This window comes from Scyliorhinus torazame, chromosome 9 (genome assembly GCF_047496885.1).
Source record: "Scyliorhinus torazame isolate Kashiwa2021f chromosome 9, sScyTor2.1, whole genome shotgun sequence".
NCBI classification, from domain to species: domain Eukaryota; kingdom Metazoa; phylum Chordata; class Chondrichthyes; order Carcharhiniformes; family Scyliorhinidae; genus Scyliorhinus; species Scyliorhinus torazame.
This window is the reverse complement of record NC_092715.1, coordinates 240,779,011-240,797,660: the sequence shown is the minus strand read 5'-3', so window position 1 is coordinate 240,797,660 and position 18,650 is coordinate 240,779,011. Positions and strand designations below refer to the sequence as shown.

The following is an 18,650-nucleotide window of genomic DNA, read 5'->3' as shown; positions in this document are numbered from 1 at the left end:
GTGATCAATTAGAGAGGATCTGAACAGTGATCAATCAGAGACGATCTGGACAGTAATCAATCTGAGAGGATCTGGATAGTGATCAATCAGAGAGGATCTGGACAGTGATCAATGAGAGAGGATCTGCACAGTGATCAATCTGAGAGGATCTGGAGAGTGATTAATGAGAGAGGGTCTGGACAGTGATCAATCAGAGACGATCTGGACAGTGATCAATTAGAGAGGATCTGAACAGTGATCAATCAGAGAGGATCTGCACAGTGGTAAATCGGAGAGGATCTGGACAGTGATCAATAAGAGAGGATCTGAATAGTGATCAATCAGAGAGGATCTGGACAGTGATCAATGAGAGAGGATCTGGAGAGTGATCAATTAGAGAGGATCTGAACAGTGATCGATCAGAGAGGATCTGGACAGTGGTCAATTAGAGAGGATCTGGAATGTGATCAATGAAAGAGGATCTGGACAGTGATCAATGAGAGAGGATCTGGACAATGATCAATGAGAGAGGATCTGAACAGTGATCAATCAGAGAAGATCTGGACAGTGATCAATCAGAGAGGATCTGGACAGTGACCAATCAGAGAGGATCTGGAATGTGATCAATGAGAGAGGATCTGGACAGTGATCAATGAGAGAAGATCTGGACAGTGATCAATGAGAGAGGTTCTGGACAGTGATCACTGAGAGAGGATATGGAATGTGATCAATCAGTGAGGATCTGGACAGTGATCACTGAGAGAGGAGCTGGACAGTGATCAATCAGAGAGGATCTGGACAGTGATCAATGAGAGAGGATCTGGATAGTGATCAATCAGAGAGGACCTGGACAGTGACCAATCTGAGATAATCTGGACAGTGATTCATCAGAGAGGATCTGGAATGTGATCATGAGAGAGGACCTGGACAGTGATCAATGAGAGAGGATATGGTATGTGATCAATCAGAGAAGATCTCGACAGTGACCAATGAGAGAGGATCTGGACAGTGATCACTGAGAGAGGATCTGGACAGTGATCACTGAGAGAGGAGCTGGACAGTGATCAATGAGAGAGGATCTGGACAGTGATCAATGAAAGATGATCTGGACAGTGATCTATCACAGAGGATCTGGAAAGTGATCAATGAGAGAGGGTCTGGGCAGTGATCAATGACAGAGGATCTGGACAGTGATCAATTAGAGAGGATCTGGAATTTGATCAATCAGAGAGGATTTGGAATGTGATCAATGAGAGAGGATCTGGACAGTGATCAATGAGAGAGGATCTGGACAGTGATCAATGAGAGAGGATCTGGATAGTGATCAATCAGAGAGGACCTGGACAGTGACCAATCTGAGAACATCTGGACAGTGATCAATCAGAGAGGATCTGGACAGTGATGAGTCAGAGAAGATCTGGAATGTGATCAATCAGAGAGGAACTGGAATGTGATCAATGAGAGAGGATCTGGACAGTGATCACTGAGAGAGGATATGGAATGTGATCAATCAATGAGGACCTGGGCAGTGATCAATGAGAGCGGATCTGGACAGTGATCACTGAGAGAGGAGCTGGACAGTGATCAATGAGAGAGGATATGGAAAGTGATTAATCAGAGAGGATCTGGACAGTGATGAGTCAGAGAAGATCTGGAATGTGATCAATCAGATAGGAACTGGAATGTGATCAATGAGAGAGGATCTGGACAGTGATCAATGAGAGAGGATCTGGACAGTGATCAATGAGAGAGGATCTGGACAGTGATCAATCAGAGAGGATCTGGACAGTGATCAATGAGAGAGGATCTGGAAAGTGACCAATCAGAGAGGATCTGGAATGTGATCAATGAGAGTGGATCTGGACAGTGATCAATGAGAGAGGATCTGGACAGTGATCAATCTGACAGGATCTGGACAATGATCAATGAGAGAGGATCTGAACAGTGATCAATCAGAGAGGATCTGGACAGTGGTCAATCGGAGAGGGTCTGGACAGTAACCAATCAGATAGGATCTGGATAGTGATCAATCAGAGAGGATCTGGACAGTGATCAATGAGAGAGGATCTGGACAGTGATCAATTAGAGAGGTTCTGAACAGTGATCAATCAGAGAGGATCTGCACAGTGGTCAATCGGAGAGGATCTGGACAGTGACCAATCAGAGAGGATCTGGATAGTGATCAATCAGAGAGGATCTGGACAGTGATCAATGAGAGAGGATCTGGACAGTGATCAATTAGAGAGGATCTGAACAGTGATCGATCAGAGAGGATCTGGACAGTGGTCAATTAGAGAGGATCTGGAATGTGATCAATGAAAGAGGATCTGGACAGTGATCAATGAGAGAGGATCTGGACAATGATCAATGAGAGAGGATCTGAACAGTGATCAATCAGAGAAGGTCTGGACAGTGATCAATCAGAGAGGATCTGGACAGTGATCAATTAGTGAGGATCTGGACAATGATCAATGAGAGAGGATCTGAACAGTGATCAATCAGAGAAGATCTGGACAGTGATCAATCAGAGAGGATCTGGACAGTGATCAATCAGAGAGGATCTGGAATGTAATCAATCAGTGAGGAACTGGAATGTGATCAATGAGAGAGGATCTGGACAGTGATCAATGAGAGAAGATCTGGACAGTGATCAATGAGAGAGGTTCTGGACAGTGATCACTGAGAGAGGATATGGAATGTGATCAATCAGTGAGGATCTGGACAGTGATCACTGAGAGAGGAGCTGGACAGTGATCAATCAGAGAGGATCCAGACAGTGATTCATCAGAGAGGATCTGGAATGTGATCAATGAGAGAGGAGCTGGTCAGTGATCAATGAGAGAGGATATGGAAAGTAATCAATCAGAGAGGATCCAGACAGTGATTCATCAGAGAGGATCTGGAATGTGATCATGAGAGAGGACCTGGACAGTGATCAATGAGAGAGGATATGGTATGTGATCAATCAGAGAAGATCTGGACAGTGACCAATGAGAGAGGGTCTGGACAGTGATCACTGAGAGAGGATCTGGACAGTGATCACTGAGAGAGGAGCTGGACAGTGATCAATGAGAGAGGATATGGAAAGTGATCAATCAGAGAGGATCCAGACAGTGATTCATCAGAGAGTATCTGGAATGTGATCAATGAGAGAGGACCTGGACAGTGATCAATGAGAGCGGATCTGAACAGTGATCACTGAGAGAGGATCTGGACAGTGATCAATCGCAGAGGATCTGGACAGTGATCAATCTGAGAGGATCTGGACAATGATCAATGAGAGAGGATCTGGACAGTGATCTATCGCAGTGGATCTGGAAAGTGATCAATGAGAGAGGGTCTGGGCAGTGATCAATGAGAGAGGATCCAGACAGTGATTCATCAGAGAGGATCTGGACAGTGATCAATGAGAGAGGATCTGCACCGTGGTCAATTAGAGAGGATCTGAACAGTGATCAATCAGAGACGATCTGGACAGTAATCAATCTGAGAGGATCTGGATAGTGATCAATCAGAGAGGATCTGGACAGTGATCAATGAGAGAGGATCTGCACAGTGATCAATCTGAGAGGATCTGGAGAGTGATTAATGAGAGAGGATATGGCATGTGATCAATCAGAGAATATCTGGACAGTGACTAATCTAAGATAATCTGGACAGTGATCAATCACAGAGGATCTGGACAGTGATGAGTCAGAGAAGATCTGGAATGTGATCAATCAGATAGGAACTGGAATGTGATCAATGAGAGAGGATCTGGACAGTGATCAATGAGAGAGGATCTGGACAGTGATCAATCAGAGAGGATCTGGACAGTGATCAATCAGAGAGGATCTGGACAGTGATCAATGAGAGAGGATCTGGAAAGTGACCAATCAGAGAGGATCTGGAATGTGATCAATGAGAGAGGATCTGGACAGTGATCAATGAGAGAGGATCTGGACAGTGATCAATCTGACAGGATCTGGACAATGATCAATGAGAGAGGATCTGGACAGTGATCAATGAAAGATGATCTGGACAATGATCAATCAGAGAGGATCTGGACAGTGATCAATCTGAGAGGATCTGGACAATGATCAATGAGAGAGGATCTGGACAGTGATCAATCTGAGAGGATCTGGACAGTGATCACTGAGGGAGGATCTGGACAGTGATCAATCAGAGAGGATCTGGACAGTGATCAATCTAAGAGGATCTGGATAATGATCAATGAGAGAGGATCTGGACAGTGATCAATCACAGAGGATTTGGACAGTGATCAATGAGACAGGGTCTGGACATAGATCAATGAGAGAGGATCTGGATAATGATCAATCAGAGAGGATCTGGATAGTGATCAATGAGAAGGATCTGGACAGTGATCAATCAGATAGGATCTGCACAGTGATCAATGAGAGAGGATATGGACAGTGATCAATCAGAGAGGATCTGGAATGTGATCAATGAGAGGGGATCTGGACAGTGATCAATGAAAGAGGATCTGGAATGTGATCAATGAGAAAGGTCTGGGAGGTAATCAGTCAGAGAGGATCTGGATCGTGATTGGACAGAGACGACCTAGGCAGTGGTCAATGAGAGAGGATCTGGCTAGTGATTGGTCAGAGAGGATCTGGATAGTGGTCAATGAGAGTGGATCTAGGCAGTGGTCAGTGCGAGAGGATCTGGGCAGCGATCAATGATAGTGGATCTGGGAGGTAATCAGTCAGAGAGGCTCTGGGCAGTGATTGTTCAGTAAGGATCAGGGAAGTGATTAGTTCGTGCAGATGTGGACAGTGATGTGGAAGAGTGGATCATCTGCCCTTTTTAAAACCTGTCTAATTTTTGGAACATTGATTTAACTGGAATAAAGCTCTCCATAAAGGGTCGATAATCCGCTCCGCCGGGCAACAGCCAGACACTGATGTCAAAATGTACCCCAGGTATCTTCCTGACTAAAAGAAGCCAAAATGTTATCAATATATCGCAACCATTCAGTGCTACAGACAACAATAAATTGCACGACTGACAAATGCAGTTGGAGTAGTTGACATGTAGACACAAGTAAAATGATTTAAAGTGCGGGTGTTGAAAGACAGTTAGAATTATATTTCTCCACAACTCTGACGGCAACAGTTAACACGACTCACAAAATTATCGACTCCTAATGATAAATGAAACATTCGAAAACATATTAAAAATATTATGAAAAATAGCAACATAAATTCATTTTTGGAGTTTCTGCATAGAGAACGGCAGTATACACGACAACATTCTCACAGGCCCAATGTGCAAGGTTAACGAGCAGCTTTATTTACAAGCCGATTTTGTATCTCATGTTTTCAGGCATTGCCTTATTTTGTGAGTTGTGCAGATCTGGTGCAATCATAAAATTGATACACTTTCATGAAGTAGAATGCGGTGAAATACAATTGTAACGTTTGCTGGTGAGAATATAACCGGTGATCATTCATCGTAGAGGCCCTTGAAGGCACTCAATGAAGCTGGACATTTTGCATACAGTGCACCTTCTTCATGGAGCCCATGAACATCTTGTTAAGCAAGAGGCACCTGATGATTTCCAGAGAGATTTGGGGAAGCTTCTGTTGAGCATTCCAACTAAAGACATCAGCTTTTTCAAAGGGCTTGAGGGTCACTGCAAAGAGATATGCACTCGGTGCAAAATCTACCACCCTGCGGCATTATTGACTGGACTAGTGCATAGCTCTTTTCTAAATTCAACGGCAGCATGTGTATGAGTCTAAATACATGTATCAATCAAGTTATTTAGCCCCAGTGATTACAATACACGGGGTAACTCCCTGAGGCGCGTTCCCCAAAATGAAAAGGGAGTGTTTCGTTCCATGCAACGTGTTCACTTCAAAAGAGTAAATTAAATGCACAAGTTAGTACAAAATAAAACTTACAAAAAAGTCTTGAAGACCAGTTAGTGCATGCAGTGCAGCACGCCAAGAAAAAAAGTTCATACAGAAAGAAAAAAAAAAATCGCAAGAAGACACTGTGTGAAGACACTGAGGAGTTAACAACAAACACAAGTTTGTAGATGTCTGATTATGCTTTACTCACATGTTCAGCAGAGTCATCAGTTTCCCACTGATTGAGACAAAACAAAATCGATAGAGAGAAAAGATATAGAATCAAGAAGAGCTTTAAAGTGGGCGTTGAACTCTGAGCTTTTGCTTCAAAATCATTTATTTTATTTGTTCATGGTTTTGAGTGTCGCCAGGCAAGACCAGCATTTTGTGCGATCCTTAATTACCCTTGAGAAGGGCATAACAAAATATTGAAATGTGAAGAGCTGCATGTTGTTAAAGCCCCCTCATACTGTTGATTGTGTTATACCTTTCAAAGTAGTTCTTAGAATGCAGTTGGGTTTAATTCAATTCATGTTGAGGAAGGTTTGTTTCATTCTACGCCTAAAATCTGAACACATATTTTAAAGGCTTGCTCATATTTCAATTTTGACAAAACCTAGAAAGATATTTAATTCTTCACCTCATCTTCTTTTTTCTTTATATACATTTTTCACCTCACGTTAGAATGAGGTTATTCAAAGTAATTGCATTTTACGAGGTTAGTTGAGTGAACTGAACTGGGAGAAGTAATCATCGTGGGCCTGTCCTCAACAGGAATGAAGACAATGGCTTGGAATTTGTCGCAACGTCAAAACTGGCAACTAGCATTGCAGTGCTTACTGATTTCTTTTCAAATTCAAGGAATGTGGGCATGAATCATAGAATTTACAGTGCAGAAGGAGGCCATTCGGCCCATCGAATCTACACCGGCTCTTGGAAAGAGCACCCTACCCAAGGTCAACACCTCCACCCTATCCCCATAGCCCAGTAACCCCACCCAACACTGAGGGCAATTTTGGACACTATGGGCAATTTAGCATGGCCATTCCACCTAACCCGCACATCTTTGGACTGTGGGAGGAAACCGGAGCACCCGGAGGAAACCCACGCACACACGGGGAGGATGTGCTGACTCGGCACAGACAGTGACCCAAGCCGGGAATCGAACCTGGGACACTGGAGCTGTGAAGCAATTGTGCTATCCACAATGCTACCGTGCTGCCCTTGGCATTGCTGGCTAGGATGGCATTTATTGCCTGTCCCTGATAGCCTTTGAGAAGTGTGGCGATGAGCTGCCTTCGACAACTGCCACAGTCCATGTGGTGTAGGTCCACCCATCGTGCTTTCGGGAGGGATTTCCAGGACTTTGACCAAGCTCCACTGTCGAATTGATGACAAGTGCTGCCAGTGGATTGATGAGCAAATGCTGCCATGACCAGAGGTACACATTAGAAGAGGTGCAGCCATTGTCTAATGCATATCCAAGATGCCAAGGCTGGACGCAGGCCGGTTATATTGATTTCTGATCATTACCTTTCAAGGTGATGACTTAGTCATTTTGCCCTGAATCCTATGTGATCTCCAGCAATATTTCATTACTGACAGCGATATGAGCTCAATAAATATTCATGTAAAGACACACAAATACGAGACAATGTCGTTCAGGGGGATTTGCCGGCTGCCAGAGCACGTGTTCCCATTAAATAACGTTTAAAGTTAAAATTAAGTTCCTGCAACAAGTCCGTAAAAATTATAGCCTCAAGGATCCTTTAAGATTGAGACAACATAAAACTTCCAAGTTTTTCTTGCCAACACTCGGCTAAGATTTATGTTAGCTTGTTATTTTACATATAGAAACGTTTTTCAATTGCTCAGCTGGTTGTTCTAAGTCGTTAAGGTGATCACAATGGTGCTCACTCAGAAACTCAAATGCAACCCTGATTTTAAGAGTAAAAAAAGTTAAAGTTGCCATAGTCCCAGAGGCTCCTCATTGAGGGGGTGATTTAACTGGAGGATACCCACATCTCAGGTGAGGGGCAAGGTTGAGAAGGTTGGCCTTCAGGAATAACCTCAGCTGGTAGGGGAATTGAACCCATGTTGGCCTTGCTGTTCGTCACAAACCAGCTGTCTAGCCCACTGAGCTAAATGACACCCCCACCCCCCCCACCCCCCCCCACCCCCCACCCCCAACCCCCGGTTTAAGAGCAGGAGGCAATGTAGAGATTTGATAAACAGTCCTGTCCAGATTTTTTTTAGGCAAGTCTTTGTGGAGCAGTGCAAAAATGCCAGCAACTGGAATTCCTTAGAACTCGAATGAATGAATATCGCTTATTGTCACAAGTAGGCTTCAAATGAAGTTACTGTGAAAAGCCCCTGGTCACCACATTCCGGCGCCTGTTTGTGGAGGAGGCCAATATGGGTTCAATTCCCCGACCAGCTGAGGTTATTCCTGAAGGCAACTTTAACTTTTTTTACTCTTAAAATCAGGGTTGCAGTTGAGTTTCTGAGTGAGCACCATTGTGATCACCTTAACGACTTAGAACAACTGCCTTGGCCTGCTTTAAAAGCCAGCTATTTAGCCAACTGTGCTAAACCAGCCCCTGCACCATAAGCAGCCCTTTATGGAAGGAAGAAAAAACCCAACAGAATTAATCTTAATTTTGAGAAGGTCTGGTCATGCGCAACCTTAGTCCCTTTTTTTAAATTTAGAGTACCCAATTCATTTTTTCCAATTAAGGGATAATTTAGCTTGGCAAATCCACCTATCCTGCACATCTTTGGGTTGTGGGGGCGAAATCCATGCAAACACGGGGAGAATGTGCAAACTCCACAAGGACAGTGACCCAGAGCTGGGATCAAACCTGGGACCTCAGCGTCGTGAGACAGCAATGCTAACCACTGCGCCACCGTGCTGCCCACACCTTAGTCCTGATGGAACCGTGAATAATAGTCACATGCACAAGACCATCTCTTAAACTCCATTGTGATTTTTGTTACCTCTTCTAAATGTAGTTTTTGTTTATAGTTTTCCGCTCTCCCCAGTAACTCATCCACAATATCATTCATACTGGTGTTGCTGACCAGGTACCTCCCAGTAATGGAAGGTAGGCAGGTGACCTGCTTATGGTCCATGGTGTCCTTTAGCAGCGGTTAGGGGATCAAAACTGTGATTAGCTGTAGATATGCCCACCAGATTATACTCCCCTCTGTAAAGCTAAGCTTCACACCTACTTTCTCATTTCCATTGTACCCGTGCTGATGAAACATTGCATTTCATACAGCACCATGCTCACTGGATGGAGGTGAGACATTGAGTTCAATGTTCTTTTCTACTTTTACAAGAGGTGCCGGAAAAATAGAAAGAATCCCCACCAGCAACTCCCTGCACACACAGGGGCTGGTGAAAACTAAAAAATTCTGGAGGGTTCCAGGTATACTTGTCAAAAAGTCATTGGACTAAAACTCATTTTATTTAAATCCTTTCCCTGTTGATTCAGCATGGGAAGGTGAGATGATCTTAGCGATCTGCCTTTGGCTGACAACAAAGAGAAATATTTACTGTGAAGTCGTTGGAATCTATGGAATAAGCCAAGGCACACAGATGTAAAGTAACTATCTGACATTGAAAACAATGATCGCCATTAAGTCAGTATTATGCCTAACAGGGGCTGCTAACAACAGATCTATCCCCTTCCCCCCAGCGGCGTGTTTTCTCACGGCAGATGCCGTGAGCCATTGTACACCAGCAGGGTCTTCTGATCCCATTAATGTATCTGGGTTTTTGCATGGCTTGTTCGCTCTGGGGCTGGGGAGTCCGCCATGGGGGGCCAACTTCGACAGGACCAGGAAGGGCTAGACAATCCCACCCTAAAAATCAATTTTGCTTCTCTTGATCTTTTCACAGGGTGTAGGGGTTGCTGACTAGGCCAGCATTTGTTGTCATTTCTGAGTACCCTTGAGAAGGTGGTGGTGACTCACCTTCTCGGACCGTTGCAGTGTAGGTCCACTCACAGTGCTGTTAGGGAGTTCCAGGATTTTGACCCAGCGACAACGAAAGAATGGCGACACAGTTCCAAGTCATGATGGTGTCGTTCCAAGTAGTACTGGCCACAGGTTTGGAAGGTGCTGTCAAGGGAGGTTTGACAAGTTGCTGCAGTGCATCTTGTACATGGTGCGCACTGCTGCCACTATGTGTCGGTGTGGAGGGAGTGAATGTTGAAAGTGGCGGATGGGGTGTCAATCAAGCAAGCTGCTTTGAATTGGGTGGTGTCAAGTTTCTCGTCTGTTATTGGAATTCCAATTATCTAGGCAACTGGAGAGTATTCCATCATGCTCCTGACGTATGCAATGTGATTGGTAGGCTTTGGGGAGTCAAGAGGTGAGTTACTCACGACAAAACCCTAATCTTTTCCCAGTTCTTGCAGCCACAGTGTTTCTATGCAGGCCCAGTAAAGTGTCTGGTCAATGGTAACATCCCAAGGTGCTGATATTGGGGCATTCGCCAATGACATTGTCATTGAATGTGAAGGGGAGAGGATTAGATTCTGTCTTGTTGGAGATGGTCAATGCCAGGCATTTGTGTATTGTGCATGTTACTTGCCACTTATCAGCCCAAGCTTGAATGACACTGGAACAAATATCACTATGGTTCTGGGTTAATATAGTGGTATCTGTGTTCATAATATTGTGTTAAGTTAAGGAGCCTGCAGTTGTGAATGGTAGCCCCCACTTAAATTTAAAATTGAGGCAGTTAAAAAAATAATATCCTTAGGGCAGAACAAAATGTAAGGCCGCAGTTAGGATATGGAGGTAAATAATATTATTGAATCCACCAGAAAAAACAAATTCTCCTTTTGTTCCCCTTGAGTTGACCATGTCTGAAAGGCTGCTAAGTTATGAATTACCATCTGCAATATGCATCTTCGATACATTAGCAAATTTTAATAATCTGTTGTTGGGTTGTAATCGTACCCCTGGATTCATCCAGTCGCTTTTCATTGTGACTGCATTGCTAACTTTGAACCTAATGCATTTCTGGAATGTATCTCATGGTGTTTTATGCGTATGTGTTTATTCATTTTCTATTATTGAGTACAGAAGTAGAGCACGAGAGAGGTATGTCTCTTTAAAATACTATAATAAAATAATGAAATGTGTACAGCATTATTCAGTCAGTTGATGATAGTCATAACACCTGATTTTTTTGTCTGTTCGAGTGTGAAAAAAAAGATTGCCCCAACGCTTGAAAGAAATGGTTATTACTTTTATTATTCACTTAACATTATTGGCAGTTAAATCAAATGGTGGGTGGGTTGTAACTCATCCACCTTTTATGTTCTCACTTTTGGCACCTTTAATGCATTCTCAGGAAATAATGAAAATAAAATCTCCCAACCCACAGTCGGACTTGGGGCAGGCAACAGGACCAATCTACGCTCTCATTTTCTTCTTTTGCGCACTGCCAATTTGTTTAAGTGTGCGAGCCCTTTTAATATATTTGCATTTCCCTGCACACGGGATAACTTAAAGGGCCTGCTTAAATAGTAACTTATGTTTCCATGGCCCGCACAGGAATTTTTGGGTTGTTGCCTAGAAACACGTCTTGGAAGGATCACCACCCCACCCCGATATGGTCAAGTTATCGGTTTCAACCATGTTGAGTGGAAGGTAAGGGCATCCATAAATTCTTGCCCAACCCTTAATGCAATAAAGCCCCGGGAGCAGGTCACCTACTCACTGTTTGCAGTTGGTCTGAGCTGACAAGGTGGGAGCTGAACATACATTGTGGCCAAGTTTATGGAAAATATATACATGAAAAGGGATAGGAAGTTTGTCTCAGGTGATTGAACACAGTCCCTGGTTTTCTCTGTTTCAAGTTAAAAGTGGAGGAAAATTCATGGGCTGAGTGCTTGCAATTTCTTGAGATGCGTTGTTGGATAGGAACAGCAAATCACAGAATCACTCGCATGGTCTTCAAATTTAGAAAAAAAAACTTGAAAAATACTGCATGACTGACTCACAGAAAACTCCAATCTGTTTTGACAGGCTAGGCTACGGAAGAGAATTCGGCACAGAAATGGCTGTTGATGACATCGGGGCCGAATGATTAACACACAGATTTCTTCCTTGGAGGAGAAAGGAATTCTGTTCCATATTAAGAATTCATCTGCTAATATTATGGGCACTCATTTCTGGGATTAAAACTGTGGATTGCTATTTATTCCACTTCTTTAAATTTACAAAACCCTTTTTCTATTACCTTGTGTAAAACTACCAGGCATGCTCAAATGAGAAATTAAAGTTACACCATTGTTTGAGGAGGAAAGTGAAGGAGTTGTCGAATCCATGGGTCTTATGGTTCAAAACAAGACTCGAGTCTTGAACCTCTGCCGCAATTAATCCCATGTGATATCCTCACAACCTCACTCACATAGTGAATCTTGCATCGGCCTCCTGTCAACTACCTCTGCCACCCCCTTCGACACTGTTGCACTCTCTCCCTGTTACCCATATGACATTAAGATCTGGAAAAGCCAAAACTTCCCCCCCCTGTAAATGGGAGTAAAACAGAAGCTGTTCTCTCTGGCTGCTGTAAACACCTTCAGTGTCACTGAATACAGCTTTTCCAGGTGGGTAAGGTAAGGCAAGAGAGAATGGGAAGGGAGTCACAGGCTGCGAGAACTGAAGATTCCATCGCCAATAATGAAACAGAAGGAGATGGGTCAGTACAGGAGTCATGGGGAATCGGAAAGCAAAGGAGAGGGCCCAAGAGCAGAGTGAGACTGCAGAGGTAGGGTCCAGTTGGTCCAGGTCTGCAGATGAGGATTTTAAACCCAACGTGCTAGAGGACAGGGAGCTGACTAATTTACCATCAGATAAGTTGTGGGGTATGAGGCTTTGGGGGAGTTTGCAGCTGTGGAGCAGTCGCTCAAAAGGCTGGTAAGCTGAGCATTGGGGGAATTCAATTTAGAGATAATGCAGGTATGGATTTGGGCTTTGGTCACAATTTTGCAGAAACAGTGATGGCTGGATATGGAATTTGAAACTTAGTTCTGAATACATGAGTAAGGTTGACCACCATCTCAGTCAGCCTGAACGAGTCAGCAGGGAAGAAAACGGAGCTGGTGGTAAGTGCACAGATTTAGGTGTCCTGCTCAACCCAAAGCTCGAATGATCAACCATCAAGACCTCCATTTATCAGCTCAAAACTGACTTCGCTGTAGACACACCATGCACCCTTCCACACCCCACACCCTCCCTTCAACCCACCTTCCATGCTTTCTTCTTCCATAATGCTAGACTTTTCGTCTTATACGTAGGTCACACCTTTCTGGATATTAAGGGGGCGCTGGCTGGGGGAGGTGGTGAGCTGCCTTAGATGTGTCTGGACACAGTGGTTTACATCAACTTAAGGAAAACCAAGTTCCCTCCATTAAAACAGTATAGCTGGTCGAATGGAGGACATAAAGAGGACATAAAGAGCAAAGTTGAACTTACATAAATGTATATTTTTTCTTTGCACAATGGAACATTATGAAAGTGTACAGTCACTAATTCAGCATCAATATCTCAGCCACCATACCTGTGCATCTGCCAGCATGATGTCTTTCAGCATGGGGTATCCTCTTGGTTCTCCATGTTCCATCCTCACGTAATGGACCTGGTAGCCACGTATTTGTCCGTGCTGCTTATTTGGAACTGGTGAGCGCCATGACACTCTAATAGCTGTTGAGTTCAAAGCCTCTACCTCGACTTTGCGAGGAGGACCACTAGGAACTGGAAGAATACCATTTGATTAAAAGAAAAAAAAACTGATGTTGCCAAATCCCTCCCCAATCAGCAGCACACGGATAGACCCCACTACTGTTCAAAAGGGATGCAGGAAACTGTGTCCAAAAATGCTTCATAAGTTGAAAAATGCCTGAGCTGCATCTTTCTAAAATACCCAAAAATGTGGAAAAATGTGAAAAACATGGAGGAAAAGGTACAAATACTAAAAACAGAGGATAAAAGGCAGCCAAGGATAATGCTTTGAATGCCAAAGCATCATAAAATACAAGATTTTTATATCTGATTTTTAAAAAATGATTCCAAAAATATATTTGTTGTGGAAAAAATGACAGCCATTATTGGGTCTCTGTCCCAGGACTGTTTGCTTTTCACTGACCAACATCTCATGAAATCCAGCCAAAAATAATGCAGGTATGTTCCCGTGCACTGAGAAGAATATTGAATAATTTATGTCATATAAAAGTAATTGAAAGGGACACTATTAGGGGGTGGGGGGATAGCAATAGTAATCTAATACATAAAGTGGTGAAGGAAGAAAAAAAGCATCAGACAGGGGAAACTTGAAATACAAGCAATTTTGCACTGTAATAGGAGAGAGAGGTTCCAGAGTTGTAGATCAAAAAGAGGAACATAGAGGGAAAGATTTGGTGAAACGGAGGACTAGACACAACGATTACAGAAAGGTGTCGGCAAAGGAAGAGTTGCAAAGGAACAGTTGCTCGGCTGAGAAAAGTGCTGATTGGTTGTGCTAAGCCAACATACCATCCTCATCAGTGCGAATCAGTATGGGAGAGCTCTCTGGGCCAGGTCCAACATCCGTGTGGGCAGTCATAATGATGCGGTACTCTGTCCACTTCTCCAGATGTTCCAGCAAGTATTGCGCGGCGTCTGGCGGAATATCCGAGGCCTCGTTGCGTGAGCTTGCTGCTCCCCGGTCACTTGCTGTGTATTTGATGGAGTATTTGGTGATGATGCCATTCTGGTTTTCTGCTGGTGGGGGCAGCCAACTTACCAAAATGCTGGTTGAACTTGGGCTCGTGCACTTGATATCCTGAGGTGGGGCTGATGGCTCTGATTTGTTTTGTTTTGGAAGTTGGGTCAAGTACAGGCGAAAAGGTGAGGGGATTGTGAAAGAAAATTAAAAAAAAATACAAATGGGAGCAGGTCCAACAACTCAAACAAAATCAGAAATCATAAAACAAAACATGTTTTCATAAATTAAATATAACACCTTGGCTTAGAAAAGCAAATGAAAGAAATCTCAAAAACAATCTCTCACGTAACATAAGGTTAGAAAATGGGGTGATGGTAAGGAAAATAAAATTCTGAAAGTGGAGCCTACAAATAACATTACCTACCTGTAGTTATAGCTCTTACTTCATGTATATTTCTTTAATTCCTCTAATCCTTTTATTTTTATTACCTACCCTTCTTGAACAGCTGCAAACAGTGGGGCGCTTTACCTTCTATAACTTGCAAGCATTTCTACGTTCCAAAGAAAAAGATCTAAGTGAAATGCCAGAGTACCTACCTATCACCCACAGAGAGGCCTGTTTGCTGCTTGTAAGTGGCACCCACCTGCTACTGATGAGTGTCACGTACACCCTGTTTTTCTCCTTAAAGGTCAAGTAACAAGTGCTTCTGTTAAAAATGGATCTCTTTACATCCATTTCCATGTTTCTATTTTTTTTTTAAACCAATAGTGCGGCGTCCATTTTTGTTTTTGTTTTGAGTGACAGATTTTTTTCAGCTGGTGTAATACATCACAGGAATATGTAAAACCAGAACCGCCACAGGGGAGAGGTTTCCACTGCTCTCCTGTGGCCCTTTCTCACGCAGCAGGAGGGGGAAAAATGTATTCCCAAAATGTCATTGCTATCGAACATGATAGAAGTAGTACCTGCGCTGCAATGGCCATGGCGGTGGACAGAGGTGAATAAAAAAATTTGTATGAATGTGTATTGCAAAGTGCCAGCGGTATATAACTAATCTGGGACTGCAATTAATGCCCTTTTGGACATAATAAGGGGTGAAATTCTCCGGTATCGGCGAGATGTCTGCCGACTGGCGCCCAAAACGGCGCCAATCAGTCGGGCATCATGCCGCCCCAAAGGTGCGGAATGCTCCGCATCATGGGGGGCCGGACTAATTTTCGCCCCACCAGCTGGCGGAAAAGGCCTTTGGTGCCCCGCCAGCTGGCGCGGAAATGACATCTCCGGGCGGTGCATGCGCGGGAGCGTCAGCGGCCGCTGACGGCATTCCCGCGCATGCGCAGTGGAGGGAGTCTCTTCCGCCTCCGCCATGGTGGAGACCGTGGCGAAGGCGGAAGGAAAAGAGTGCCCCCACGGCACAGGCCCGCCCGCGGATTGGTGGGCCCCGATCGCGGGCCAGGTCACCGTGGGGGCACCCCCCGGGGCCAGATCGCCCCGCGCCCCCCCCCCCTGGACCCCGGAGCCCGCCCGCGCCGCCTTGTCCCGCCGGTAAGGTAGGTGGTTTAATCTACGCCGGCGGGACAGGCATTTTAGCAGCGGGATTTTGGCCCATCCGGGCCGGAGAATCGCGGGGGGGGCCCGCCAACTGGCGCGGCGCGATTCCCGCCCCCGCCGAATATCCGGTGCCAGAGAATTCGGCAACCGGCGGGGGCGGGATTCACGCCAGCCCCCGGCGATTCTCCGACCCGGCGGGGGGTCGGAGAATCTCGCCCAAGGTGTTGGAATTGAAAAGCTGAAAAATAAAACAGAGTGCTAGAAAGACTGCCAACAGAAGCAGGACCCCAGGAGCCTTTTGCTGCCTTTTCCCTTCTCATTTTGCAAGCCAGAACTTTATCTGTGTGCATGAATGTGAATAGGTTTCCTCCATTGAGCTGTGGAAATAGGCTTCTGGTAAAAGCAGTTCATGCTGTGTCACTTAACCGCTCCAGTAAAGCACTAGATGATGAGGGATTGAACTGGAGGTTATTGGTTAAGTACAATGATCAAATCGCCATGGTCACTGTGCTTGCTGTGACTGTGTGTGTGTGTGAGAGAGAGAGAGAGATTGGGGGGGACTCATCTTTGGAAAGCAAACAGCAGGATTGAATAATAGGCTGGATAGATATTATGGGATTTGTTTCCTGAGGGGTCGCCACTCGCCCTCAGGAGATTCGGTAGGTGGGATACATGGCACAATCATCTTCAGAGGAGGTTTTCTGATCAGAATGTCTTACGTTCATCAAGACCAAACTCACTCTTTCCCAAAATACAATGGTGTCAGCAAGGCAGCATGTTGCAAAATTTCAGAATTCTCAAACGCTGTCCTGAATACTCAGCAGCTTGAATTATTTATTTATAAAGCAGCTAATTTCTCTGATAGCGAAGCTGAGAGTGGGCAGATGAGCTGCTTGGTAAAACTGATAGGAATTGCTGTAGGACTTCAACCCAGGGCTGAATCTCTCTTCAGCTTTTCACCCTCCTGTAACACGAAACAACTTGCATTTTCCTTCTGGAAGTGGCCCATTTTCAGGAAATCTGGGCGTATCGTGGCAAATGGGAAAGGAAGTGTGCTGTGAGCAGCAGTCTCCCACCTGGCCATGGCCGGAGCTCTTTAGTTTTACGACACAATAGCTTTCTAGCCTCTCAGTTCCACTGTGCATTCACCTGGCTGACCCTGGGGATTTACTGACAGCTCAGGAACTCGGTCAACTGGCTGTAAAAACCAGAAGGCTTGGTTAATTACCGAATTGCCTATTAGAACATTTAAATGTCTTACCCGACAGCTCCATGGGGGTTTCCCACTCACCTTCAAACCTGTCCTGGGTGAAACCAGAAGTGGGCGGGATGATGTCAGTATCCTGCTCTGACATTCCTTTGGAGACTTAACTCCCAGCATGAACCTGAATTCACCGCCTCTGTTCCAGGAAAATTCCCCCCAATATTACCCACCCCCTCGGGCTGTTTTAAAAGATTTAAATGACCACATCCTGTTCAATGGGACTGGTTGCTCCCCCGCCCACCCCTCCCAGAGGAAAGGAATCTGCATATTCTGCAGCTTGAGTTAGCACTGGTGCTTCACAGCGCCAGGGTTCCAGGTTTGATTCATGGCTTGGGTCACTGTCTGTGCGGAGTCTGCACGTTCTCCCCGTGTCTGTGTGGGTTTCCCCCGGGGTGCTCCGGTTTCCTCCCACAGGTCCCGAAAGACGTGCTGTTAAGTAATTTGGACAATCTGAATTCTCTCTTAGTGTACCTGAACAGGCGCTGGAGTGTGGTGACCAGGAGATTTTCAAAGCAACTTCATTGCAGTGTTAAAGTTAGCCTACTTGTGATAATAATAAAGATTGTTATTATTATTGAATAATACTCATGGTTACATTCCAAATTGTCCTCCGTTTTGGCGTTGGTGCAAATCTAGATTGTTGAAATAGATTTTGACCCTAAATACCAGTAATAATTAAATATTATCTCCCCTATTTGACTCTAAAGGTTCAAACAGATTGAGGTTGGATGAACTCTGCATTGACATACAGGTCCTACATGGAGAAATCTAATCAACTGCATCAGAATATAATCTGTGAAAAAGGTATTACAACAGCAGTCATTGTCACTAGAAATAATTTTAAATGTGAAACATAATAACCATTTCGTTAAGTAGTGCACAGGATTCAATCTTGTCATTTGACCTTTAGGACTTTATTGAAAGTAATGACACTTAAAAATATAATAGATCATTTTGTAGTTAGTTGACCTTTCCAGGTTTTCCCATCATTCCATGCCCAGTGAAATGCAGATTATTATCCTCACAGTTTTTTTTTAGAAAGAAAAGAGAATGTCAAATTTTTATGCAACAAACCACAGGGTTAGGTTATTATTTCTGGTCATTAGAAATGTCAGTGGCTGGTTTTTAACGAGAACCACTTTAAGAAAAATAGATGGTACATTATATATTGCCGTGATCCATTTTGTTAAGTCATTTTTGAAGTGGGGCATTTAACATGAAAACCGTGTTCAAAGCAACGGAACAAGACAGGTCAACTAACTATGAATGCTCCTA

General features: G+C 44.3%; 1 protein-coding gene across 27 annotated transcripts in view; it reads right to left on the bottom strand.

The window, feature by feature from the left end:
* LOC140429768 (receptor-type tyrosine-protein phosphatase delta-like) overlaps nucleotides 1-18,650 on the bottom strand; it is a 3,491,723-nt gene that overhangs the window by 293,276 nt on the left and 3,179,797 nt on the right. For 10 of the 27 annotated variants that reach the window (XM_072517184.1, XM_072517188.1, XM_072517189.1 and 7 more), the window contains 3 exons: nucleotides 14,388-14,696; nucleotides 13,417-13,610; nucleotides 6,046-6,072 (listed from right to left, as the gene is read on the bottom strand). The exons of 6 other annotated variants lie outside the window; for them this stretch is intronic. In XM_072517184.1, the coding sequence (XP_072373285.1) occupies nucleotides 6,046-6,072; nucleotides 13,417-13,610; nucleotides 14,388-14,696 (530 nt within the window). The remainder of the gene's footprint in view (nucleotides 1-6,045; nucleotides 6,073-13,416; nucleotides 13,611-14,387; nucleotides 14,697-18,650) is intronic. 11 more of the 27 variants (XM_072517191.1, XM_072517196.1, XM_072517197.1 and 8 more) reach the window with 3 other exon arrangements.